The sequence below is a fragment of the Sinocyclocheilus rhinocerous genome, unplaced genomic scaffold (genome assembly GCF_001515625.1).
Source record: "Sinocyclocheilus rhinocerous isolate Xijiao unplaced genomic scaffold, SAMN03320098_v1.1 scaffold2335, whole genome shotgun sequence".
Lineage (NCBI taxonomy): Eukaryota > Metazoa > Chordata > Actinopteri > Cypriniformes > Cyprinidae > Sinocyclocheilus > Sinocyclocheilus rhinocerous.
In genome coordinates, this window is record NW_015636844.1 from 61,830 (window position 1) to 88,911 (window position 27,082).

Genomic DNA, 27,082 nt, shown 5'->3' on the forward strand with positions numbered 1-27,082 from the left:
AAAATCAATTTTGCATTTAAAATAAGTTTTTGGATGTGTGCAGACCTTCTCTTTTGCGCGTGCAACGTTTCACTAGCTTGCTCACCTGATGCCCGCCCTCAGTGCTCTCTAAATGCCAACGGATCGCTTGCTCAACACAACCCAGCATTACAATATGCCATAATTCCAGCCAATCAGAGACAAGTCTGCTAAATTCTGATTGTCTGCCTTGACAACCATTCACAATATTTCTTGCATTACCACTACAGCAGAAGGGGAAAAATACAGTGCATGCATAATTATTATGCAAGTTGATATTCTGATTATATTTTTTTCCAAGCACATTTTACCAATTCCAAACGACATCAATCTTAATAACTACTATTAATCTTGTATTTAATCATTTATATAAATGATTAAATACAAGATTAATAGTAGTTATTAAGATTGATGTTGTTTGGAATTGGTAAAATGTGCTTGGAAATAAATATAATAGTTGAGCAAACGAGCTGTTGGCATTTAGAGAGCACTGAGGGTGGGCATCAGGTGAGCAAGCTAGTGAAACGTTGCACGCGCAAAAGAGAAGGTGTGCACACATCCAAAAATGTGTTTTAAATGCAATATTAATTTTCGTGCGCTCGAAATACTTTCTTCTTCTTTGCGAGACAAACATTTTCTCCACAAAACTCAGTTTGCGCGCGTGCAAACCCATTTTTGTGCTCTCTAAGTATGATCTTTCGTGCGCAGAATTGTGGCAGAGATGTAATCCCATACGTCTCCGTCTCCGAGCAACACACGGCGGCATTTAATTTCTTAATACACGTTTTGAACGAATTGGGTGAACCATTTGGCACGTTCAACCATTGGCCATAGGCGCGTTGGAATTGAAGCGGCGCTGCGCAGAGCGATCGGTGTATGACATCAAAGTACCGCGAGAGCGATTCAAAAGCGTAAGGAGCCGTCTGCTCTCTATAGGGCCTTTCGCACCGCTTTAGTTCCAGAACTAAATGTACAGTACTAAAGTACTGGGACAATTTTGCGTGAACTATTTGCCAGTACTATTTAAAGGGTTGCATTCGCACCGAGAATCGAAAAAGGCAGTCCGGTACTAAAATCTCACCCAGTTCCAGCGGTGCGAAAACGCCAAAAAGTGGGTAGTTCCACAATTAGTTCTGGTACTATGAAAATTATTTAGAGTATCACTTCATTAAAAAAATTATTTAATATTTCCATAATAATAATAATAAAAATTAATAAAATAAATTATTAAAGGTATAGTTCACCCACCCAAAAATGACAATTGTGTCATCATTTACTCACCCTCAGGCACGTGCAGAAGGGGGGGGGGGCTTTGGGCGCTCAAGCCCCTGCCCTTTTTCAAAATTATTCAAAAGTGCCCCTCTCAGCCAAATAGCAATGATATTGTGGTCAATAAAACAAAATGCATTTTAATTATTAACATGACAATGTGTACAAAACAATAATTAACCGCTCAAAAATTGGAAAATTCCTTGTTTATTTGAACATATCTGTCGATCTGAGGCGTTGCTATGGTTGCATGCGTTTTGCTTGATTGACTGATATTCCACAGTCTGTTCGGAAACCTTCTTTCAGAGAGTGGGTCGCCGGAAGGAAAAAATAAACTAAACAATATTTTAAACTTTTTTTCATCAATAATCAAGGCTAGTGTGTCGATTTAATTATTTTAGAATATTACGTAATTCATCATTGCCCGTTTGTCATGTATAATACACACCAACCAATCATGATCTGGCACAAGAAGTTCAAATTTCATTGAACAATAATGTGAAGTGGAGCAGTCATTTTCCGTTCTTATTCATAAATCAGTTGAAAATTACATGGACAGACGAGCTTACATTTGTGGAGCTGAATCTGCGGTTTGTCTCATTTTATAAATCAAATTACATCGCTGAGAAAATGGATGCTAAATGACTACAAAAGCACTGCACAAAACCGTGCAGCGCCAAAAGTCGCAATAATGGTAATCAGTATTCAATTCACTTATATTTATGTATGGTAGGCTACACCGTTTACTATTTCATGAAACTATCATAGTTAATGAAGCCCAAGTGCCGCCTACAGGCCTGTTATGTGAAGTGTAGGCTGGCGAAATGGTGACGTGAAAGGACTTTATTATATTACCATTTTTGATAACTACACAGCATTATGAAAGTGTCTTATGCTCATCAAGCCTGCATTTATTTGATCAAAAATACAGAAAACTGTAATATTGTGAAATATTATTGCAATTTAAAATAATGTTTTTCTATTTTAGTATAGGCCTACTTTAAAATATCATTTATTTCTGTGATGCAAAGCTGAATTTTCAGCATCATTACTGAAGTCTTCAGTGTCACATGATCCTTAAGAAATCATTCTAATATGCTGATTTAATATCAATATTGGAAACATTTGTGCTGCTTTTTTATTTATTTATTTATTTATTTATTTATTTATTTTTGGTGAAAAAGTGATACTTTTTGGGGGTTCATTGATTTATATAGCATTAGATAGCATTTATTCAAAATAGAGATGTTTTCTAACAATATCAATCTTTACTACCATTGTTTCTATCAATTTAACAAATCCTTGCTCAATACTAATTTCTTTCAAAAAAAAAAAAAAAAAAACGCCTTCTTTCTTTGCGTGAACATTTGGGCGGCGTTATGCAAATCTTCCCACACAGTGACGTAGACATGTGGGGGCGTGTTAGAACGAGCCGTTTTAGGTAGGTGTGGCTGACTCTTAACTTTTATAAAGAATATCTCTTTGGATTTGAGACTTTAGTCTTTGCAACTTTACAGATCTTCTTTATGCACCAAGAGCTTGTAACACTCCAAAGAGAAAGAAAAAATTGAAATCACATCATATGACCTCTTTAAAACTTTTTATTCATCAAAGAATCCTGAAAAAGCAGGTTTCTAACGTTGATAATAAATCAGCATGGCATAAAATGTATTTTAAAGTAAAATTTTGATCAAATAAATGCAGGCTTGATGACCATAAGTGATTTCTTGAAAAAATTCGATTAATTAATCGCCACATCATGTAATTAATTAGATTTAAAAAATGTATCGCTTACCAGCCCTAAAATATATATAGGCCTATATATATAATATATATGTATGTGTGTGTGTGTGTGTGTGTGTGTGTGTTGTTTCTATCAATTTAACAAATCCTTGCTTAATACTAATTTCTTTAAAAAAAAAAATTTTTTTTTTAAATACTGACCTCAAGCTTTTGACCGGTAGTGTATATTGTTACAAAAGTTATATTTTAAATAAATGCTGTTCTTTTTAAAGGGGTCATATGATATTGCTAAAAAGAACATTATTTTGTGTATTTGGTGTAATGAAATGTGTTTATGCGGTTTAAGGTTCAAAAAACACATTATTTTCCACATACTGTACATTATTGTTTCTCCTCTATGCCCCGCCTTTCTGAAATCGCCACATCATGTAATTAATTAGATTAAAAAAATGTATCGCTTACCAGCCCTAAAATATATATAGGCCTATATATATAATATATATGTATGTGTGTGTGTGTGTGTGTGTGTGTGTGTGTGTTAAATTAAATAGTCGTGCAGTGTAATAAAATACAGTGCAGAAAAAGTACAAATATGGAAAGTTCTCATTCAATTTATATGAGGGCAGCATGTAAGTGTCAATCATTTATTATTTTATTTTATAAATTAATTAATATTATACATGTATATGCTGTAAATAATAATGATAATAATAATAATTATGTCAACACTTAGAAGACAGCAGATGGTGACTCATCAAAGCACCATCCCTGTTGCATGCATGTGTATTTGCTGGCAGGAGAGAGACTACAAGGGTGAAATAGAGATATAGATAGATAAATAGAGAGGGTAAGAGTGTTTTAATAAAATGAGATGCAAATATTGAGCTATAGAAAATTGCCAACTTTTTACTCCTGCATCTCAGTTCAGTATTTTGTGTTATATGTCCTTAAAACAGAAACTTTAATCAGTATGCAATAGTTATTCTAAACAAGAGAGTGTCACGGAAGCAGCTATTCAAAATCTTACCCAGTACTGAGGCCAATTAGGACACTACAGCTCTTCCGACTGCATCACCAGACGGTATTACCATGGCAACAAGCCGGTACCAGGAGCCTGACAGATGAAGGAATGGATGTGAAGGGCTGTGTCCCTCGAGGGTGGGTTTAGATTACAGGGACCCCTGTCTCAAAATGTGATTTTTCATCTTTCAAAACAGCAAGGTAAACTTTGTGCCTGCACACAGTGTTCTGTAGAATGGTTACAACAATGCGGTTTGAGTTTATTCAAATCAGTAATGGAAAATGATTAGTTTGACTCATTTAGGTTGCCTGACCTCACCTTTTGATTACACCGAATCATTCATGTTGTTTAAAATAGTCTTTATTATGTACTTTACATCTCTATTCTGAACAATTAACTGGCAGATGAGTCAAGACAATTATGTTCCATAAACCAAACCAACTAAATCTAATGATTCATCTCAGATCAGTTTTGAACATGTTGTGCACAAACTCTGAAATGTTGTGAACAGATAAAAAACCCTCGAGGGTGGGTTTAGATTACAGGGACCCCTGTCTCAAAATGTGATTTTTCATCTTTCAAAACAGCAAGGTAAACTTTGTGCCTGCACACAGTGTTCTGTAGAATGGTTACAACAATGCGGTTTGAGTTTATTCAAATCAGTAATGGAAAATGATTAGTTTAACTCATTTAGGTTGCCTGACCTCACCTTTTGATTACACCGAATCATTCATGTTGTTTAAAATAGTCTATATAAATCTAATGATTCATCTCAGATCAGTTTTGAACATGTTGTGCACAAACTCTGAAATGTTGTGAACAGATAAAAAAAAATAGATTAAAATGGGAAGAGCAAGAAGGATTGTCCTCTCAATCTAATGCATCACAAGAAATCATTTTGTGAGACACTATGAGAAATGTATCTCGAAATTTGCAAAATAGTTTATAGTCAGTGTTTTAACTTGCAAATTTCCTTTTGATATTTTAAATATTTTTAAATCATTCACAGAACTGTGGGACAGCACTATACACATACAAGTTACAGATTTTGTACATTAGGTCATTTTTAAAGTCAGCATTAATTGAAAATATATATATGTGTGTGTGTGTGTGTGTGTGTGTGTGTGTGTGTGTGTGTGTTTTATGTATTTATTTTTGACCTAATAACGTGTAATTAAAACGTCATAACTGGACCTTCTTGTAAACCGACAGACTCGGCCTGGTGTACGTATGCAGAACTGTCTGATATGAAAACACCAGCAAAACATTTCTGTGTACAGCTTATTCTAATAAAAAAACTTTTGACCACTTAACTACATATTAGCCAAGGTTAGATTGACAGTTTAACATATCTTATAGCACCTCACATATAGCATTTCATATTTGAGAAAAAAAAAAAAAAAACTAAGTACATTTTAACAAGCAAATTTAGATAAATTATTTAATAATGTATACACACTGAATGATTAATTTGGCTAATTTGAATGAACACTGTGGGAAGTGGAGGGCAGCTGTGGTGTGTTTGGGTCTAGCTGCAATGCAGGGGCAAAATATCGCTGAAAGGATAGTAAAACTTGAAATCACCTACATTGTGGTGACTGGCTAATGGTAGAGATACATTGTCCCTGTTCTGCTTCTGACTCACACACAGGGTTAAGATGACATCAAAACCCTAGACTAAAAAAAAAATTTAAATTTTTAAATAAATAAATATTAAAATACAAATACAAATCTGGTGCATATGCTGTAATTAGCATAACAAAAACTAAAATAAAAGAATTGGAATTCGTTAAAGTGGTCTTACCTTGCAAAACCTGTTGTCATTTCAGTGTATACTCATTGAAGACAGACACGCAGTTCACTGTTCTGCTTTAAACAACAGAAAATAGACCTTTGAAAACGAGTTAGAACAGTATAATCGTATCCTCACAAAGACATGGTCAGTGATGTAAGGCAGAATCCTCACCTCACAGATTTGCCTCCCTCCCTTCTGTCTTCTTTCACTCTCTCTGCCTTCCCATCCCTTCTCTTCTCTCGTTCTCTCTCTCCCTTTCTCTTTCTTTCTATCTGTGCCTCAGCTTGGGAGCTGGTCATCTGATTGAGTCTAATTACTTCACTACTCACTGTCCATTCAGAGACCATACAAATAATGTCCCTGATGAAGACTTTCCCGAGGAGAAGATGCACTATGGGGAAAATGTGTGTGTGTGTGTGTGTGTGTGTGTTTGGTTTGGGTGTGTGTTATTAAAGCCTAGGGAACCATCAGCATCAAGTTTACAAGCGGAGTACTCTCCATGCATTAGCTCCTTCTCCCTCCCTGCCTCTATTTTACCTCCTTCCATTTCTGTCATTCTCTCTCAATTCACCCTGGGGCAGCTGCAAGTCTTTGGAAGACACACCATGAGTGAACGAAACCCAACAAACCTTGAGTGGTCCTCACAGAAGCCCAGCCATTATCAATCTTTTAAGCCATAAAAATGATCATTAAATTAAAACTGATCATATTTAATTCAGGCTCATGGTCTTATTGTGGACAGTTCATCAGTAGACGTTACTGTGACACAAACTAATGGTTCATGGAGGGCCAACATACTGCAGATTTTAGCTCCAAACAGCTCCAATTCACACATGTTTCTAATGAAGGTCCTTGATTAGCTGGTTCAGGTGTGTTTAATACGGGTGGAAGGCAAGCTAATCTCTGCAGGACAGTGGCCCTCCTGGAACAGGTTTGGACATCCCAGGACTAAACAAAGAATGACCGCTGCCCGCGGTACCATTTACAGAGGCTAAGGCTGTCACAAAAATTGCTGTTATATCTCGAGACAGTTAATGCCATTATATAGTTTAGGAAGTGAGATTATATTCTGCACACCAATGTATAAAAATTTACTATCTGATAAATTTAATGTTGTAAAAGTTACAGTAATAATAGGAGAATATAGCTGCAAGCAGCAATTCGGGGTCAGGCACAGAAAGCACAGCAAACACGTCACAGGACACGACAAATACAGCTAGCACGGAAATTACAGTAAGCACAGCAAGCATGTCACAGGAAACAATCTGAGGAACTGAAATGTGCATTTCAAAGGCACAAAAAGCTTATAAGGTTTTGTATAGAAATGCAAAGCACGACTGTTCTTTTATGCTCAGAACTGTCTGAAAATTCGCCAAATAGGAACTGATTTTAGACAAATGTGGAAAGATTTGTAGGAGTAGGAAAAAATGTTTTTCATACTGTATACCTAAAAACAGTGGACCAGAAAAATGTTTGAAAATGGCATGTGAGATATCATCGGAATCATAAATCAAGGAATGTAATGTCACAAATGACAGTTTGTACAAAGTTTTCAAAAGTCTTCTGAATGCTAGGTGGCACTGTCTATAAATGTCTCTGGTACCGTCAGGACATGCCGTCAATGAACCCTACCAAAGCTCATCATTTTCTGACAAACATTTCAAAAGTTATGAACAGAAATAGCCATTTTTTAATCTTATGACCCTCAGATCATGGTGTTGATGAAATGTACAGAGTTTTGTTTCAATAGGTCAAAATTTTGCAGAGATACAGCATCTAATTTTTCATAAAATTTTGAACAAAAAGTAATATCAAAATTATGTTCAGTGTGGCTCGGTCTAATGATCATCTGTTGAGAATTGGACCAAATTTTAAGAAGTGAGGAGAGTAATCAGGTGTACTGTACTAAAAACTATTTCTAGAACAAAGGCTTCAAAAATTATAACCATTGGAAAATTGAATTTTTGAACTGGTGGTGGCACTATAGGGTAGGTCCTAGAGACCCCAAAGTTGGTCATATTACTATTCATTACCACCACTATAATTGTAAAAGTGAAAATGAAAGTGAAAGTGACATGACTTGTAGCCAAGTATGGGACACCATACTTGTGCTCTGCATTTAACCCATCCAAGTGCACACACACAGCAGTGAGTAGTGAACACACACACACACACACACACACACACACCGTGAACACACACCCGGAGCAGTGTGCAGCCATTTTCGCTGCGGCACCCGGGGATTGTGCCATTTTCCATCATTTTCCTATGTACCTAGAGCTGCCATTGACTCCCAGTAGAAAACTAACAGAAACTTACATCACCTTCGGTGCTTGGCCCCTAATTACAATTTTAAAAACAACCATTAGTACATTAGACGCACTCAAGGGCGAACTTGAGCCTCCAAAACTCCACTCATTCTGGTATGGAATCACTCGATGGAACCCTACTTTTCATGATCCAATCAAGGAAAAAATCACAACGGGGGGAAAAAAAATCAAGTCTAAAAATATCCTGTTTCACCCAGGAACGTTACTGTACATGAAGAAAACTGTTAAAGTCATTAAACACCTGAGATATTCATGTAATTTTTTTTTTTCATATTAAAGGCAAATTTATACATTTATAAATTAAAATGAATCTAGATTAATAATTGCTTAAAAACTGTTCGCTCATAATAACTAATGCATTAACTAATGTTAACATACAGTAAATTGTACTCAAATTGTTATCAAAACCAATTTCCAATCCTTTAAGCCAAAACACAATGACTTCATGAAAACAGATAGAATGTATTTTTGTTATGCGAATCATTTTTAAATAAATACAAGCAGCGGGACATTAACATGTGCAGAATTACATCGACTGTAAACAATATTTCATAGCATTGCTTTTATGAAAAAAAAAAAATTGACAATGACAATTGTCCATCATTAAAGACGTTCCTTAAACATTATTCTCTATTCTTCATGCTCCAGTGTGACTGATCATTGAAGCAAAGGATGTAACAAGTCTGTTTCGCTCACACCACAGTTTCTCGAGCCGGGTTTGAGCACTCATTCTCTGATTGTTCCTTCCCTAATGTGTTTGATTGTACTGCAGGAGAATCCACTTCAAGAGATCCCATACTGGAGCAGGACTCCTCCAGTGACCTGATTGTGTCAGATTCCTCCACTTCTTCCAGGGGTAACTGGAGGAACTGAGGCAGCATTAGATGTTCTTTCTTCAGGAGGCCTCGCTGATCATCAGCACTGCAGCACTGAGCTCGGTTTAACAACTCCACCAAACCTGAAAGTCCCAACACATTTAGATAAGGAGGTTGGGTTCTACTATGAAGACCAGCGAAGAGAAATGAGATAATCATCATTTACCCTCCATGTCATAGGTTCTCCTCAATCCAGGGTTCCTTTGCCGGGCAGTTGATCTGGAAATCGCTGGAGGGAACATGTTTGCATCCACAGCACCTCTCCGATCCTGGTGACAGATGCATAAGATGTTAGACCACAAAGAAGGACTGAAGAAAATCAAGATATTGAGTTCTGCTGTCCTAAAGTAGTATAGACTCACTTGTAATGAAGGTGGCGAGAAGTTCCCTTTTGAGCTGATGGCCTGATCTACACCTGCTAGATAGATTAGAATTTTTATCTTAGAGCGAACTGTTCAAGACTGATTCCAGGGAAGAACAAAAAAATCATAATCTCCCATTGTAGAAATATCGATAAATTCCATCTATATATCACATTTAAAACCCAAACATGTAATCAGGTCTAGTGTGGGAGAGCTTTAGTGCTTTACAGGGCTATCTATCTATCTATCTATCTATCTATCTATCTATCTATCTATCTATCTATCTGTCGGTCGGTCCATCCCTCCCTCCGTCTCTCCATCTATCTATCTATCTATCTATCTATCTATCTATCTGTCTGTCTGTCTGTCTGTCTGTCTGTCTATCTATCTATCTATCTATCTATCTATCTCATCTGTCCGTCCCTCCATCCATCCATCCATCCATCTATCTGAAAGATGTAGAATTTAAAATATCATTTTTACATACCTTTATCTAGAATTAGTTTCTTATTGGCCAGAGAGGTGACTGCAGTGTTCATATTTATTATCTGTCCAGTTCCACTCTGAAAACAGAGAACAGAAATAAAAAAAACACGTGAGCACATGACTGACATATTGGCTAAATCAAACAGATCAACGTAATTTATGATAGTATTTATTAAATAGAATTTAATTAGAGTTATTAGAAATAATTAGGTTACTTAGCATTTGTTACATCTGAATAGCATGTTCGAGTGAAAGCCTTCAGTTTGCTCACTAGGGGTGTGCAGGCTCTATTCTCTTTAACATTGCTTTATAACAATGCATATTATGAAAAGAATTGTTTTGAACTGAAGTTGCTGTACATTACTATAACGAATACTATAGAGCAATGGTCTCAAACTCAATTCCTGGAGGGCCACAGCTCTGCACAGTTTTGCTCCAACCCTAATAAAACACACCTGATCCAACTAATCAAGGTCTTTAGGATCACTATAAACTTCCAAGCAGGTGTGATTTGGAGCTGGTTGGAACTAAACTGTGCAGAGCTGTGGCCCTCCAGGAATTGAGTTTGAGACCAATGCTATAGAGCATCTGGAGGTTTCTTCTGCAAAATAAATGTATTGAGTTTTTGGGGCTTCTGTGTGTGGGGGCTTTGATAGACATAAAAACATTAAATGATTTGTTCAGTACTGGCACTGTCCTACTTTTGCAGCTGCAGTTTAATAACTAGAGAAACAGGAAAATATGTGCATGTCTCCCTGTAAGTTTGTGGTCTATGAAAAAAGGTCAGACTGTTAACTTTCAACAAAGAACAAATTGCTTGTTCCAGTCACTCTAGGCCTCCCCTCACCATGGTGACAGTGGCATCCTGTGACCTGAGGTGGTATTTCTGAAGCATTGCCGTGAGGGCATCCTGCAGGGTCTTATTGGACTTCACCACAATGGCCACCGTCTTTCCTGTGAAGGCTACCTGCACTCTGTTCAAGAACCACAACACAAACACATGTGCACATAACAGATTGTGGTCCCACTTTATATTAAGTGGCCTTAACTACTATGTAAATACATCAAAAAATAAGTACAATGTACTTATTGTGTTCATATTGTATTGCAAAACACTTTTGCTGCTATTGAGGTGGGATATGGGTAAGGTTAGGGACAGGTTTGGTGGTATGGGTAGGATTAAGGGTGGGTTAAGTACTAAGGGATGGGTCAACAGTGTAATTATAAATGTAATTACAGAAACTAATTACAGATGTAATTACATGCAATAAGTACGATGCAAAAACATGTATGTACACAATAAGTGCATTGTACCAAATGATTAATTAAAATGTAAGTACATAGTAGTTAAGGCCACTTAATATAAAGATTGTATAAACCCAGATTGTTTGCATTTAAATGGTCTAGCCAAAAAAGAAAATTCTGTCATCATCTTGTTCCAAATCTGTATGACTTACTTTCTTCTGTGCTCTGTGGATTACAAAAGAAGGTATTTAGAAGAATGATGGTAACTAAACAGTTTCTGTTCCCACTGACTTAAATTGTATGGACAAAAAATTAAATGGAAGTCAACAGGAATCTGAAACTATTTAGTTATCAACATTCTTCAAAATACATTCTTTTGCCTGCAGCAGAAGAAGTCATACAGGTTTGGAACAACATGAGGGTGAGTAAATGATTGCAATTTTCATTTTTGGGTGGTCTATCCATTTAACAGGTTTTTGTACACAAAAGTATATTTCTATTAAAAAATGTACTTGTTTATTTTTCTCTAGCACTCACGCAAACGTGACCCTCAGTTCCAAAAACACTTGCTGATCCTTCAGCACAGAGCTGTCCTGGTCCAGTGACAGTGGTTGCTATAAATAACACCCAGTGGGAGATCACAATAAAAAATAAATGCATGAAATAAAATCACAAGTTTAGATTTGTAAAGAAATTCATGTATAGGCATCATTTTTATTTGTCCATAAAAACATTATATAAAAAGTTTCCAGATTCATAAGAAACCAAATTCAGTAAAATGTGCCCATATTCACACTTCTTACCTTGTCTTTGCCATGTAGATAGATAATGATGTCTGACAGAGGAAGGCCTCTTTTTTCACACAAGCTGGTGAGCATGTTGCGGATGGTGACACCAGGTCGGGCCGGGGTCAGAGAAGCCGTACCATCAGGCAGAAAGACACAGCAATACTTATCTACCCTTCCGTCTGCAGAGCGTGCCACTAATTTCTCAACCTGCAACAACAGTATTGATTTCAACTGGTACTATTATGGCATGATATAATACTGGTATTGGCAGACTTTGCGGCAAGTTACCTCCGAACTCTTCACAAGTCCAGTCTTGAAGCTAATAGGTGATTCTGGAAATGGCCAACAGAGAACAGAGAATTTATTAGACCGTCTAAAGGTCTCTTCTTAGTTCAATTTGTCCCATATTGACATCATAAAATCACCTCCCCAGGACCCTCTCTTCTCTTTGCGCTTGTCCAATCCCATCATGCTTTGCAGATTGACCTTCCTCCTCTCTACCACATCATCACCATCTGCTGTTCCAGGCTTCACCTTTAACCTCTGGTAAAAACAAACTCATATGAATCTCTTATTAGGATAAAAGTGTTATATTTTGCATTGAGAAATTCATACCTCCTTAGTTCTATCGAATTTGACTTGCTCTTTGGGTGAAGTGCTGCTCGTGTGTTTTGTTGTTGTGAGGGGCCTGCCACGAGGGTCCAGCCCTGGCAGAGGCCTGCCCTCCACATTCGCTAGCATGCAGCTCTGATAGAGCTGTGAGCGCACAAAACGAGTATAGCTGTCAAACTTCATCAGTTTGAAGATCTGGAAGGGGGGAGAGGGAAAGGAGAAGATAGGATAGGTGAGGACACTTCTGTTCAAGAGGGAGTCAAAAGGAGGGTGGGCTCTTGATTTGATTGCTTTTAGTAGCTTTGGATAATTGAATCATGATTGTCGTTTGTTCTTAAACTAAAGTGGTTTGACTCACTCAACAACAAAAATGTCTTTGTCACTTTTCATAATAGAATGAAATATATATTCAATATGACACACATCCTCTTTCTTAAGCCTCACAAAAGAGTAAAGTAGAATATTATCCAGTGTCGTATGTTTTTTTTTCACAGACATGTTTCACTTGTTTGAGCAATGCAAAAATCTCTGCTGTTTTGTTGTCTTGTTGTCAAGGCTGAAAGCATTGGAAATTGATTGAAAAAGATACTTAGTGTCTGCTTGCAGTGAAGACAACTTTGTTGATTATAATGTGAATCTAGTTTTTCTTATTACGTCAAGTACATGGAACACTTGAAATTGGGAGGCACTGTTATGTGCAGGGGCTCCTATTTTTTTATTTGTTTTTTAAATAATTTAATATATATTATAATAATATAATATTACTTGAGGTACCCCAGATATTTAAAATCCTTTTTAGGGATTTGGTGATACAACGTGACTATAACATGTAAAAAAAAAAAGATGTATACCTTAAATGCAATGCAGAACAAATATTGAAGATTTTTATACCAATATTCAATATGAGATTTGTGAAAAATAAAATGGGTAATTATACGCAATGAATATTAGGTAGACCTGCTGTTTTTTCTTTTTATATCTTAACAACAATAATAGAGAATTGACCAAATCTTTTATATTATGCTGAGTTCAGTCATGAAACTATTATATACGTATACTATTATATATATATATATACAGTGGGTACGGAAAGTATTCAAACCCCCTTAAATTTTTCACTTTTGTTTTATCCAGCTGTATTTACATGTAAAAAAAAAACAAAAAAAAAACAGAATCACCGAGTTGGTAAAAGGATCACCCCCTTGTGTCAGTATTTTGTTGAACCACCTTCTGCTTTAATTACAGCCTATAGTCTGTTGGGATATGTCTCTGTCTCTACTAACTTTACACATCCAGACTTTGCAACATTTGCCCACTCTTCTTTGCAGAACTGCTCAAGTTCAGTTAAATTTGATGGTGAGCGTTTGTGGACTGCAGTCTTCAAGTCATTCCACAGAAGTCCGGGCTCTGGCTAGGCCATGTAAAGACATTCACCTTTTTCTCCTTTATCCAATGTGTGGTCAATTTTGCATTTTGTTGCTTTGCAGCCTGAAATGTACACGGAAATTTTTTTGTTTTATCCAGCTGTATTTACAGCGAAAATGAATCACCCCCTTGTGTCAGTATTTTGTTGAACCACCTTTTGCTTTAATTACAGCCTTTAGTCTGTTGGAATAGGTCTCTACTAACTTTGCACATCTAGACTTTGCAATATTTGCCCAGTCTTCTTTGCAGAACTGACTGCTCAAGGTTAAATTTGATGGTGACCGTTTGTGGACTGCAGTCTTCAATTCATTCCACAGATTTTCAGTGGGGTTTAAGTCTGGGCTCTGACTAGGTCATGCAAGGACATTCACCTTTTTCTCCTTCAACCACTGTGTGCTCAGTTTTGCTGTGTGCTTTGGGTCATTGTCATGTTGGAAGGTAAATCTTCTTCCCATTGACAACTTTCTGGCAGAGGGCAGCATATTTTCCTCAAGAATTTGATGGTATTTTGCCAATCCATTTTTCCTTTTATTCTGACAAGTGCTCCAATCCTTTTTCCAACTCAATGATTGTTTATTTATTTATCTATTTCTGACATGTTGGTGTTATATCGTTCACTTGGGTGTTATAAATTGCACAGATTCAATACAGCTGGATAAAAACAAAAAACTGTGTCCGTCTTCATTTCAGACTGCAAATTATTTCAGACTTTAAAATTATTTTAAAGGGGGGGTGATTCTTTTCTATACCCACTGTAGTTCAAGTCATGAAAGTATTTTGAGTAGCTGATTGGTTCTTTTAAGCCGGCAACACAGTCAATTTCTTCTTCCTGTTTACATTATTTATTTGCATCCCGACGTGGTCCAGAACAGTATTGTGTGCAATGACAATTTTCTTTAGCCCTCTTCCTCCCTAGCACCACCTGTCTGCTGTCTTCTGCTGTGTTCTCTCTACTGTACCTTGCAGCTGCAGCAGCATGTATCCTAATTTCTGTAATTCTGAGCATGTTTCAGCAGTAAGCTTTCGCTCATGCCGGCAACAGTGTAGCAGAAATTGTTCACCAAGAGCAATCCTACCTACATTCCATTCTTATAATTAAAATGCTGTTGAAATCTATTTTGAGAGTTGTCATGATTGAAAGTTTTACCAAACAACATAAATCCTATAGAGAAAGACAGCAGACAAAAAAAATCATTTAAATTTTAATGATTCATTTAAGATCAGAAAGAGTTAGCATATGGAATTACATTAGCATTTGGAATTACATACCTGTTGTTGGGCTTTTTGAAAGATGTCAGGATGAGGATTTTGTACATCTTTCTCCTCGACTCGTACCCTGTCATCTATGTTGATGGGAGACTTTGCATTGCTGGACAGGAAAGTGTTATAAATTGAGGACGCCTCTCTCTTAAGCTAGGGTAAGAAAACATACATACTATTTCAGTTATTTGTAGGAATTCATAAAAATAAGCAATGATAAAATAGTGGTTAGATATAATATACTGAGACTGACCTTCTCAGTTTGATGCGCAGGTATCTTGCGAAACTTTTCACATGCCAGCCAGTACAAGATGTTCTCAGCACTGACCTCAGATTTCAGAAATGCCTGTGGTGAATACAAACTACATTTTAATTTTGGGACACACTGTTTCTTTAATGCTAAGAATATGCCTCAAATCTAGATGAACTGCATGTGTTGGTGGGCATATTCACATCATAATTACCACCACCTGTATTATTATTATAAACAAGACTATTTAATTTCTGGTTCTGGCTGGCTTCTCTGTTGGCCACCAAATGAAGAATTCACAGAGGTTTATCCATCTCAGAGCATTCTCACCTAAACGCCTGAATGTTTCCTTTCCCCCACAAACTCTCTTCCAGCCCTCCCACTGAAACATTCTCCACACCTCCTCATTTCCCTGTAATTACAGTGACTCATACCGTGTGCTGTTTTCCTCCTCACCTCCATTTTTTTCCTGATTTTACACATTTCACAATGAATTGGGGTTGAATTACTTGCTCTGCGTGGTTGGTAAACAAATGAGAGTGCCGAGCAACATGGCAGCAGCTCTCAGCGGCGCTCTGTTTATTAAGATGTTAGTAAGTACAGAAATATATGATGTGTACACTTAGAAACTAGAAGCGAAGGCTTATTTCTAGGACACCACTTCTGCTTTTGTCTGCTGCGTAAGATAGTCAGCTTGCTGTATGTAATAAATCTTGGAAAACCACCAAGCAATGTTCTGAATTTCTTTCAAGTCAGCCAGTTTTTTTTTAGGGCTGTCATTTGATTATTAATAATAATCAAATTAATTGCAAGATTTGCTAAGTTGCCTGTAGCAGCAGTTTAACGTTGAATTGCTTCAGTTGCTCTTTGGCCACATTTAAACTTTTTTTTTTTTTTTTCAAATATTAAATAGGACTAAATGAATGCATAAAACTGGCATTCTTAGATGTTATACATAGTTCATTCAACCTTCCAGCCCAGTAAACTCAAGTGCTATTAGAAGAGCTATTTGTGAAATAATCCTTCACAGTAAACAAATCAATATCTACACCTAAAGTCCATTGATGTGTCGATAAATATTCACTCTCACTGCTGTGGCTATACAAATAGTGCTGTTTTACTCACTGTGAAGTAGCGTACGCCTGTTGGGTCCTCCAGGAGCCTCTCAAAGCTGACGGCCCAGCTGGCCACCTGACCCACCCCTCTGCTCCCTTCACTGGGCACGGTGGGCAGACTGGTGTTACTGCTGGAGTACTGGGATACTGACCAATCATCTGTTTCCAGTACATTCAGTTCTATCACCCATTAGACAAAGAGGATGTTAAAGAGCACTGGCAGGTGAACGCAAAGCATTTGTATATTTTGTGAGAGTCTGTTTTAAGTACGGCATCACTTTACCTTGACGTGTTAAATAAAGTGTGAAACTTTCAGGTAATGTGGGAGACTTTTTAAACTGTTCTGATGGTATCTGTGTGAATATGAACTACGCCATTCAACAGTAAGAGTATGGATACATAATTAATAATATATTATTAATTATTATATATATATATATATATAAATGAACTTGCAAAAAATATATTATTAAATATTAACGGAATAAAAAGCCACTTAAATACACCTTTAAGTGTACTTTGTAATCATGTCAAATTAAAATGTTACTTTAAAAGTACATTTAAATCATTATGTTTTAATATTTTTTGTCATGCTTCAAAAAGTTTTTTTTGATTTGTTAATTAATATACTAAAGCACACTTAAAGTACTTTAATAATCATTTTAACTGTAGTGTGTTGTTCAATATTAAATGTAAAGGTAATATATTTTAAATGTACTAATTTGCAACTGCATCAATAAGTGTGTAATTACAAATATATCTAAATGCATGACATAAAAGCTTCAAAAGAAATGACGTTAGAGTATATTTTAGTTTACCATAAATGTTAGGCAGTACCCTTGAACCACATTTCAAAGACAACAGAATAAATTATGAAATTACATATAAAGATGTAGGCCTACTTAAGTTGGTCAAAAAGCATAATAAACTATAATATAATTTAAACAATAATACTTTTTTAGTTTAATTGCAATTAACATTCAGTTAAGTGTCTAAAATCAGAACAGCATACACTGTTTACGTCCAGCGGATATTCTCCAAAATGGCACAAGGGTGATGCGGAGGAGACGAATTGTTGAATAAAGTCGTTTTTTTTTCTTTTGCGCACAAAAAGTATTCTCGTAGCTTCGTATAATTGCTTATGAACCACTGATGTCACATGGATTATTTTACAGATCTCCTTGCTACGTTTCGGGACTTGGGACCATTTCAGTTGCGTTGCTGTCTATGCAAGTTCAGACAACTCTCAGATTCCATCAAAAATATCTTAATTTGTGTTCCGAAGATGAACGAAGGTCTTACGGGTTTGAAACGACATGAGGGTGAGTAATTAATGACAGAATTTTCATTTTTGGGTGAACTAACCCTTTAAAATCTTGATTCAGCTAATATTAAAGAGTTTTCTAATGGACAAAAATCAACAAAATTTGACCAGTTTCCAACTTTGTTACTTTTCATAGAAGTATAAAAGTATAAATAAATATTAAATATTTAAATATTACATTTTACATATATGCTATAAACTTGAAATTTTGCTTTGATATGTTCACATTTAAGTGGGTTTTGGGTAACACTTTATTTTGATGTTCCCTTTTGAACATTCTGTTGACAATAAGTAATGTTGCACCTACATGTGTACTAACTCTCCTCAGAGTATTAGTAGACTGTTTGCTTAATATCTGCTAACTCTTTATTGTCATGGTCTCCCAGCAGACATTCTACTGACTATAAGTAACTTTGCAAGTACATGTCAACTTATTCTAACCCTACTCTAATGAGAGTTAGTAGACATGTAGGTGCAACGTTACTTATAGTCAACAGAATGTGTTAAAGGGACCATCAAAATAAAGCAAAACCGGGTTTTGTTATTACAAAAAGGCTGTGAGTATGAAGCTTTTATCAGTGTTGAAAAACGTGCAAATTTTTGCACAGTTCATCTTATTTTAGACTGTAATAACTGCCGTTTTCTATTTGAACATGTCAGATCAAAAGCACTGCACATAATACAGTGAAAATAAAAACCAATGTACAAACATGCCAGTCAGTGAATCTTGTCAATGGGCGCATGAGCTGATTTAGTCCTGTTTTGTCTTCTTCAGGCTGTAGGAATGTGTGAGACATGCTGAAGAATCAGCTCGTCAATCTGACACTTCTTTTTCCTGTCTCGTTGGGGTAAATGGCAATGCTACCGGAAAAAACTGTTAATGACGCTTTCTACAGCTCTCTTCCTTTATTCCACCACGTCACTCGTCACTTGTTTTTGTGGCACTGAAATGCAGTAGAGGAATTTCCCAAGCATGATTTAGAGTCACACTGATGACTAGCATCAGGCGCTTGATGATTATACTGGTGTTATCGATGATTGTCCTCACTTCCAGACAGTCACATGACTTTCTATACCTCTGTCTGTCTGTCTGCCTACCTACCTGTTTTTTCTCTCCCGGGCTCATTATGACACTTGAACAGAGAGAGGAAACTGATGTGGTTACACCCCCCCCACATAACCGGATGTAAACAGGTCAATGGTAAAGTGCTAAACCCAGATGTATGACTGAATTAGTGCTGAATAAAGTATGAAAACACAGTTTTCCCCTGATGCCTCTGAAGACACATAATGGAGGGGAATATATCGTTCATCCTCCGTCTCCTCTAAAAAAAACATTATTAATGCATTACTCACCTCCATCTGAAACAGCCAGGGTCTGTGGGAGAAAATGAAATGATATTGATCAGAGTTGTAATAATGTAGACTAATCAAAAATATATATGTTGGATCACGGCGTACAGTCATCTGTGGTATTTGAAACTCAGTTGAAGCCCATTTCTTTGGAAATGAATGTAGTTTGATTCAATGCCTATGGGCGAATGAGACAGACTGAGGGAAAGAGCTCTCGGCACGAAAGCAACAAAATGTGAGGAGTTGGAGATAAAATGGCTGCTCTCCCCCCACCCCTCCTCCTCCCCCAGATTGCATATTAACTGATATTACTGTTCTCTGATCTTCTCATTCACAGAGGGCAATGTAGTAGAGCTTATATCTTCAAGGATCTGCAGGAAAGAATCAAGCAGAAGTGCAAAAAACACTTCTGAAGGAAAGAAAGTAGCTGCAACTCTACATTAATTTGTTCAAGGCCACATTTAGCCTTAGAACTTGACCTGATACGGTTCAAAAACACTCGAGCGCATTTTCATTTTCATATTCATATTTTGTGGCAGGTCTCTGTTTGCGCACACAAACCAACACACACCTTTACAGTCACGCCCTCTGAACGTACCTTAAGTCCGTTGGATATCCCAATGTTGTTCCCTTTCAGAGACATATCCTTTGATTCACACGTACTTTAGATTATTAATGAGTGCATGAGTGAGCTGTTTCTGATGTGCGTATGAGATGTGCTCTAAACAAAATATAACTTCCTGCTTGAACAGGAAGTCTTACCATGGTAACATGCCGCAAGAGGAAGTGTGGGCATGTTTCAGACAGAGCTCTTTTTTGAACATGGTTTTTACAGTGAAACCATGGCTGCAGTTCTTTCCTTCATTACATAATGAATGAAGTCATTTTTGTATAAGAACGTTCATTGAAAATAAATGATTGGGTATTTGTGACATTTAACATTTGTTGTATTATTATTGATATATTTTTGCACTATTCCTGTCATATTCTGAAAGAGCACATTTAGATTAGATAAAACATTATCGCTCAAGCAATCATGACCAAAATACCACTGCACTTCTGTTGGTGAATGTCAATCAGGTTACTTTCAAACACAATCAAATCTATCGTTTTGAGATGATTCAACCCAGCATTTAAAAGTCATTACTGGAATGTCAGCTAATGGCTAGCATGGCAGAAACTCCATTTGCTTTGCAACAGTAGAGAGATGAGGAAATGAGGTCTTTTCTGAAGTGAGTCAAAGGTTTTACCTTGTTGAGGGTGTGTGGGTGGCAGTCTGACAGGGTGCCGTGTCTCCCAAGAGTCCTTCGTAAAGAGTTGCGTCGAGATAGGTTTGAGAACCCTCTAGTGATTTCATTGAAACTCAAGGTCCTCTGAATGAAAATTCACACAAAAAATATCATCATATGGGGTGAATTCAGGTAAACTGGGACACTTTTTGGCATTGAGATGTGATGTACAATTATCATATAAATGCATATGTACAAATATAATTATATATATAGATATTATATTAAAAATGCATTATTATATAGATATATATATATATACACATTTTTCAATATAAAAAAGTGTGACATTTTACATTATGGTTCTGACAGACGTCATAATGTCAAAAATATTGCCCAAAATATAAAATAAAATAAAAAATATTATTACCAAGTCAACCATACAGTTTCATTAGGTCAACACACACTCAGTTATTTCAATTTGGCCCACATCCAAACTCAGAACTAGCTATAAATATTGTTGCAAAAAGCAAAAATCCAATTAAGATGAAAAAGAAGCAAGTTGGTATTCACAGTTTTGAATAACTATACACTAAACATGAAGAATCACAATATTATTGTATCATGACCCAGATGTTTCCACCCCACTAGATGTATAACACAGGTAAGTAGTGAAAGAGAAATTTGGTACCTTTTCCTTGGACTGGACAGATGGTTTCTGTTGGTGGTGAGACAGAGAAATCTCCATGATGAAGCTAGCTGTCTGCTGGAGACCAATGAGGTAAAACAAAATCTGCGCTAGAACTTCTGGGCTCACAGAAACAACGTGTCACTGTGCAAACACCATAAAACACAACGCTGCTGGGTATAAAAGTCACTGAGAAGGAAAACACACTGATGCACATTCAGGCAACAATCATCGAGAGAAACCTGGGGATGACTGACCATCCGTCATACGGCAGACACAAATAAAATGCACAATTATCGAAAAAAATAATTTGTTTGCATGTCTACATTTGGTCAATCCATCTCAAACACACTCTCCACAGGTGATCTGTTGAAATTCTGTCATCATCTTTAACCTCGTGCAATGCGAAGCTCAATAATCCAGGACTTTTTGCCTGTGGAACACAAAAATAGTTATCAAAATGTACTCTTTTACATACAATGGCAATGCATGGTAAATCCATCAACAGAATTTTAACTTCAAACCATTGCATTCAGCTAAAATATGAGTCCTCTATCCATAATATTCTTTCTCTAGTGAAAAAGTTGACTCGTCTAGATCAGGAGAGAAATATGCACAGATTAAGCACTGTTTCCAAGCAACAGTTCTAAACAAATGTGTTAGTGGATTTTGATGTGAGAGGATAACAGGCGATGGACTTTTTCACTGAGGAAGCGTTATTATGGATTTTGGCCAGAGGCGACGGCTTAAAGTTAAAATGCTTTAATGATGGATTTGTTTCTTATAAACTCATAGCTTGTTGCTTCACAAGACTTTAATTGATCTACTGGAATCTTGTGGATTAATTTGTGGATTATTGTGATGTTTTATGGTCCCTGATGGGCCTTTTTAAGTATAGTAGCTCCTAAATAGAAACCTTCTTCTTGTATAACGATACTAACAGCAATTAGATCATGATCAGTCTTATAGACGTTCAAAGGTTTATTGTCAAATGGAGACTGGGATTTGTGTAGTGCTTTATGAAGATGTTTTTCATCACTATAGTGTCCAGCCAATCGTCCAAACTGCCCAAAGCAGGTCCAGACCAGAAAACCATCCAGAACCAGTTCTGTTTTGCGTCACCAAAGCTCCTTCTGTTCTGCGACGGCTGACACCTGTTCCTCTCAATTCATCAGTGCAGCAGTCCGTGAGGCCATAAGCCTGTTGACCCTCACACTCTCCATCTCTCTCACAGCTGGAGAGATGAGCTCAGCCAGCAACAAAGGCATTTGTGTTCCTCTGTGTTTGAGGAGAAAGCAAATGTGGTAATTAATGACCCTTAACCAAACCGAAAGAAAGAGTTTGTCGTGATGTTCACATTTAGAGACTTGGACTAACAGATTGGTTGTCACAACTCATCATAAGAAATACTGAATAATGAGTGAAAGTGTATTGATTTAGAATGACAGTGGTGTGTCATGGAACAGAGACACTCTTAAATAGGATACAGTCACATTATGAGCTTGGGACAACTTAGTGGAAATCACAGTTATGTTTATAAGAATAACCATAGAAAAAGGCACAAATGAGGAAAACTGTTGACATACAGTCTGAGTGTAAAACTATAAAAATGTGAATAATATAAATTTTGTTTGTTATCTTGTTACAAGTGTTTGCAAACTTTCTGAGGCCACGGATCCCCAACTATTATGATTCCCCTTGCGAAATATAAAATATAAAGTCTGCTATATGTTTGCAAGTAGAAAGACCTGTTTATACTGTAAAAACGAAACATATTATATGTGTAAAATAATATCGCTATAATATTTGATGTTTTCTTGGTGATAAATTGACAGCGTATCCTTTTTTAAACCCCCCATTCAAGTACTGTTAAGTAGATTAAAAAATAATTACTGTTAAATTACTGAACATAAATTACTGAACATACTGTCAGTTAAATTACTGAACACAACTATGAATGCCAGTTAAATGAAATAACTGATTTCATCACTTCAAACTGAAGAAAGCAGAATGAAATGGTAATCATTTTAAATTATACACATTTTTTATTTATTTAAAATGCATATGTACTATATATATTTTTTAAATGATTATAACCTACCTTTCAAATGTTTGGGGTTGGTATGAATCTTTAAATGTTTTCTTATATATTTTCTGATTTTCTACTGTTTTCTATTTTAATATATTTTAAAATGTAATTTATTCCTATGATGGTAAAGCTGAATTTTCAGCATCATTACTCCAGTCTCTAGTATCAGATGATCTTTCAGAAATCATTCTAATATGCTGATTTGCTGCTCAAGAAACACTTATTCTTATTATCAAAGTTAAAAACATTTGTGCTGCTTAATATTTTCATATTAAACAGTGATACTTTTTTCCAGGATTCTTTGATGAATTGCCAGTTAAATGAAATAACTGATTTCATCACTTCAAACTGAAGAAAGCAGAATGAAATGGTAATCATTTTAAATTATACACATTTTTTTTTTTTTTTAAATGCATATGTACTATATATATTTTTTAAATGATTATAACCTACCTTTCAAATGTTTGGGCTTGGTATGAATCTTTAAATGTTTTCTTATATATTTTCTGATTTTCTACTGTTTTCTATTTTAATATATTTTAAAATGTAATTTATTCCTATGATGGTAAAGCTGAATTTTCAGCATCATTACTCCAGTCTCTAGTATCAGATGATCTTTCAGAAATCATTCTAATATGCTGATTTGCTGCTCAAGAAACACTTATTCTTATTATCAAAGTTAAAAACATTTGTGCTGCTTAATATTTTCATATTAAACAGTGATACTTTTTTCCAGGATTCTTTGATGAATAGAAAGTTCGAAAGAAGAGAACTTATTTGAAGCAGAAATATTTTCTAACGTTATAAATGTCACTTTAGATAAATTGCATGTGTCATCGCTGCATAAAAGTGATGACTGAGACTATTTTTTGCTTTAACTTTTACATATGCTTCATAGCACCTCCTTCCAGCCTCAATTTAAGAGCTTAAAAAAGTACAGTGTGTGACAATGTCAAGATCTCTTCTGAAACTAAACTGCTGCTCAGGACATAAATCTAAGAAGCAGGAGAACAAACATCTATATTTGCTTTGACTCTAATCTATATGCTGTTGGAGAGAAATTATATTAATGAGATCATTTGTGATTTTATATTTTCCTAAGGGATCAATTAAGCTTAGTAAGTCAACACATATATGTGACTAGTAGGCTAATGTAAATGTAATCATGAAGACTGAAATTAATGTAAATATTGCTAATGATGTTGCCATAATTAACATGCTCTAGACTGTTGGAAATGTCAGAGATGCTAACTATCATCATAGAATGAGTAATAACTTTCAAAGTTTAACTCAAACTTGATGATGGGCAATAAATGCAGCAGAAGAGAAGTTGCTCCATGCTAGGTTAACATCTTTGGAGGAGATAGTTGGTCATTCAGTAATTGGTTCCTAATCCCTCAGAATATTACGGAATCCCTACAAGAGCAAACAGCCAACAATAGAGTGCAGTACGTCTGCAGAGCAGTGATAAGCGTCTTCGAGGTGCACCAGGGAACTTCTCCATTGTGAGTCTGGATTCTGACTGCTCTGTGGATAGAGATGCTCCCTATTGCGTTCATTAACAGGGAGAAAGGAACATTGTGGCTCTTTGGAATAATACAAAGGGAGGGAAGGACCATTTCTAATCCGGGGGAAGTGTTCCTGCAAGGGAAAGATGAAGTCTTGATGTTGGCCTCTATTATACTGCTATGGAAAAAGATCTGAAGCCTTATCTGCCTGCCTGTATCTACTGAGGTCTTAACGGAAAGTAGCTTTAAAGGGGTCATGAACTGAGAAATCAAATTTCCTTTGATCTTCTGACAAATAACAGGTCAATGTACTATAAAAACATCCTCTAAGTTTCAAAACTCAAAACTTTCTCGTTAGTTTAAAAACAGCTTTGATTGAAACCAAGCTCAGAAAACGACTCATTTTGGAATGTGTCACTTTATGATGTAATAGTGTGGCTAAGTATGAATGCTGCCCGCCTATAAAAACAGACCGTTCTGCAGAGAGGCTCAAAAACAGGATATAAAATAGCCTATTACTTCTAAATTATGATGTTTTTTTTTTATGTAAAATCACACTACCATTGTAAGTGAACCTCATAGAACATTATAAAATAATAATAAAAAAATGAAATTCAGGACCCCTTTAAAGATTCAATATGAAGTGAGATCTTGGAATAAAGACTCTCTATTTCAAGCACTGTAAGTGAACTAAATATACAGGAATGATAATTGTTCTTGACACTGTAACTAGTGGAATAATTACAGCGGTTTGTTGGTTTACTTCAATTAAGAATTATTATTTGGCAGTTAAACAGAAACTACAGACACAAAAATGATACAAAATCACTTTTACACTAGTGTTTTGGTAAGAATGACAAGCCATTCACCCAAGCTATAAATGTCATGTTGCAGTCACATTAAACTGCGATTAAACTTTTTACTAGCGACTATCCAGGTTTACAATTATTAAGATTTTAGATTTATATTTTTAATATTCATATTATTTTTTATGCATCCCCCATTTTCTGCTTTCTTATTAGGGCTGGGTAAAAAAATATCGATATCTCGATATTAATCGATTCTCATTTTATGGAACGATATCGATTCTTAAAGGGTTAGTTCACCCAAAAATGAAAATTAGCCCATAAATTTGTCACCCTCAAGTCATCCTAGGTGTATATGACTTTCTTCTTTCAGACGAATCCAGTCGGAGGTATATTAAAAATTGTCTTTGATCTTTCAAGCTGTTTCATGGCACTCAGCGGGTGTTGCATGCGTCCGTCCAAAAGAAGTTAAATAAAAAGTCTAAAATATGAGACATACGGCCCTATGATTTCCGCGATGAGGAAAACACGGACTGGTTGGAATTCCTATAACACGGAATGTCACGGAATATGCAACATTTGGACGAATAAATCAAAAGTAGGTCAGTACACTCGAATCAAAACGTGATAAGGACTAGGGTCTGTAAATATTCAGCAGCAAAAAGACAATATATGAATCCTGCACATTCTGCGTGTCTCTGTGGAAATCAGGTGCGGACTGGTCATCGGGAGAACCGGGACAATTCCCGGTGGCTTGGCAGCAGGGGCGTGTCTACGTGGTGGCCAGGGGTGGCACTGACCCCAGGTGCCCCCCCCTACCAGATGTCTTGCGATAGGCTTGTTTTTAGTAAATTTCTAACTGCATCTGGCAGTGGCGGATCCTGGCATGTGTAGGCATGCGATCCATGTGCGCGAGGACGAATCTCTCCACTCCCAAGCAGATTTCCTTCACTCACACAAAACTGGACGTGTGCTTTTAAATATTGTTCTTTTATGAATTGGCTCTGCTCTGTCACTGTCTCTGTCTCTGTCACTCTTTGTTTAGTGAGTGTGCTAGGGCAGACAACAACACAACCCTTACGGAAATTAACAATGATTTTACCTAACCATGGTAACCACAAATTATTAACCATGGTTTTGGCTACACTAACCATAGTTTAACCATGGAATTTGTAGTAAAAATAAAGACAAATGGTAATCAATTTGCCAAAAAAAAAACTAAAAAAACATGGTTCGGCCTACTGTAGCCTAATTTTTTTTTTAAATTCCAAAGCATTGTTAGATGCAGTGTTTCCTGTAGTTATTTCAAAAAACAGTATCAGTAAACTATTTCTTATGATTTTAAATCTGCATTGAACTTCAGATCAATCTCAAAATAAAAGGCGATACTAAAGTCTGATTTTGTGGAGGATGTGTTCAAATTTTATCATCTTAATTCAAGTGATGAAGGATTTTGAAAGTCTGACAGTATCAGTGTTGAGCACTACTGTA

The 27,082-nt window shown here is 36.2% G+C and overlaps 1 protein-coding gene and 1 long non-coding RNA gene across 4 annotated transcripts in view; both read right to left on the reverse strand.

Annotated features, from left to right (window-relative positions):
- LOC107748104 (uncharacterized) overlaps nt 1–6,404 on the reverse strand; it is a 12,444-nt gene extending 6,040 nt beyond the window's left edge. The window contains exons 1-2 of one of the 2 annotated variants that reach the window (XR_001640882.1): nt 6,018–6,404; nt 5,856–5,917 (exon numbers count right to left, since the gene is read on the reverse strand). This is a non-coding gene — a long non-coding RNA (uncharacterized LOC107748104). Of the gene's footprint in view, nt 1–5,855; nt 5,948–6,017 lie in introns of those variants that run through there. The other variant, XR_001640881.1, reaches the window with a different exon arrangement.
- Nucleotides 6,405–8,747: 2,343 nt separating this feature from the next.
- Nucleotides 8,748–19,973, reverse strand: LOC107748103 (regulator of G-protein signaling 14-like). 2 transcript variants are annotated; one of them, XM_016562760.1, is made up of 16 exons: nt 19,870–19,891; nt 19,275–19,296; nt 16,878–16,962; nt 16,605–16,774; nt 15,483–15,575; nt 15,239–15,382; nt 12,548–12,739; nt 12,358–12,475; nt 12,221–12,264; nt 11,948–12,139; nt 11,682–11,758; nt 10,747–10,873; nt 9,901–9,976; nt 9,414–9,466; nt 9,218–9,320; nt 8,748–9,134 (listed from the first exon to the last, which is right to left on the reverse strand). In XM_016562760.1, exons 2-16 carry the CDS (start codon nt 19,278–19,280, stop codon nt 8,869–8,871), a joined length of 1,746 nt encoding a protein of 581 aa, XP_016418246.1. In that variant the 5' UTR covers nt 19,281–19,296; nt 19,870–19,891; the 3' UTR covers nt 8,748–8,868. The 2 variants fall into 2 exon arrangements, with proteins under 2 accessions (XP_016418246.1, XP_016418247.1); XM_016562761.1 differs by lacking the exon at nt 16,878–16,962 and having other exon boundaries at nt 9,414–9,469; nt 19,870–19,973.
- Between the last annotated feature and the right edge of the window lie 7,109 nt (nt 19,974–27,082).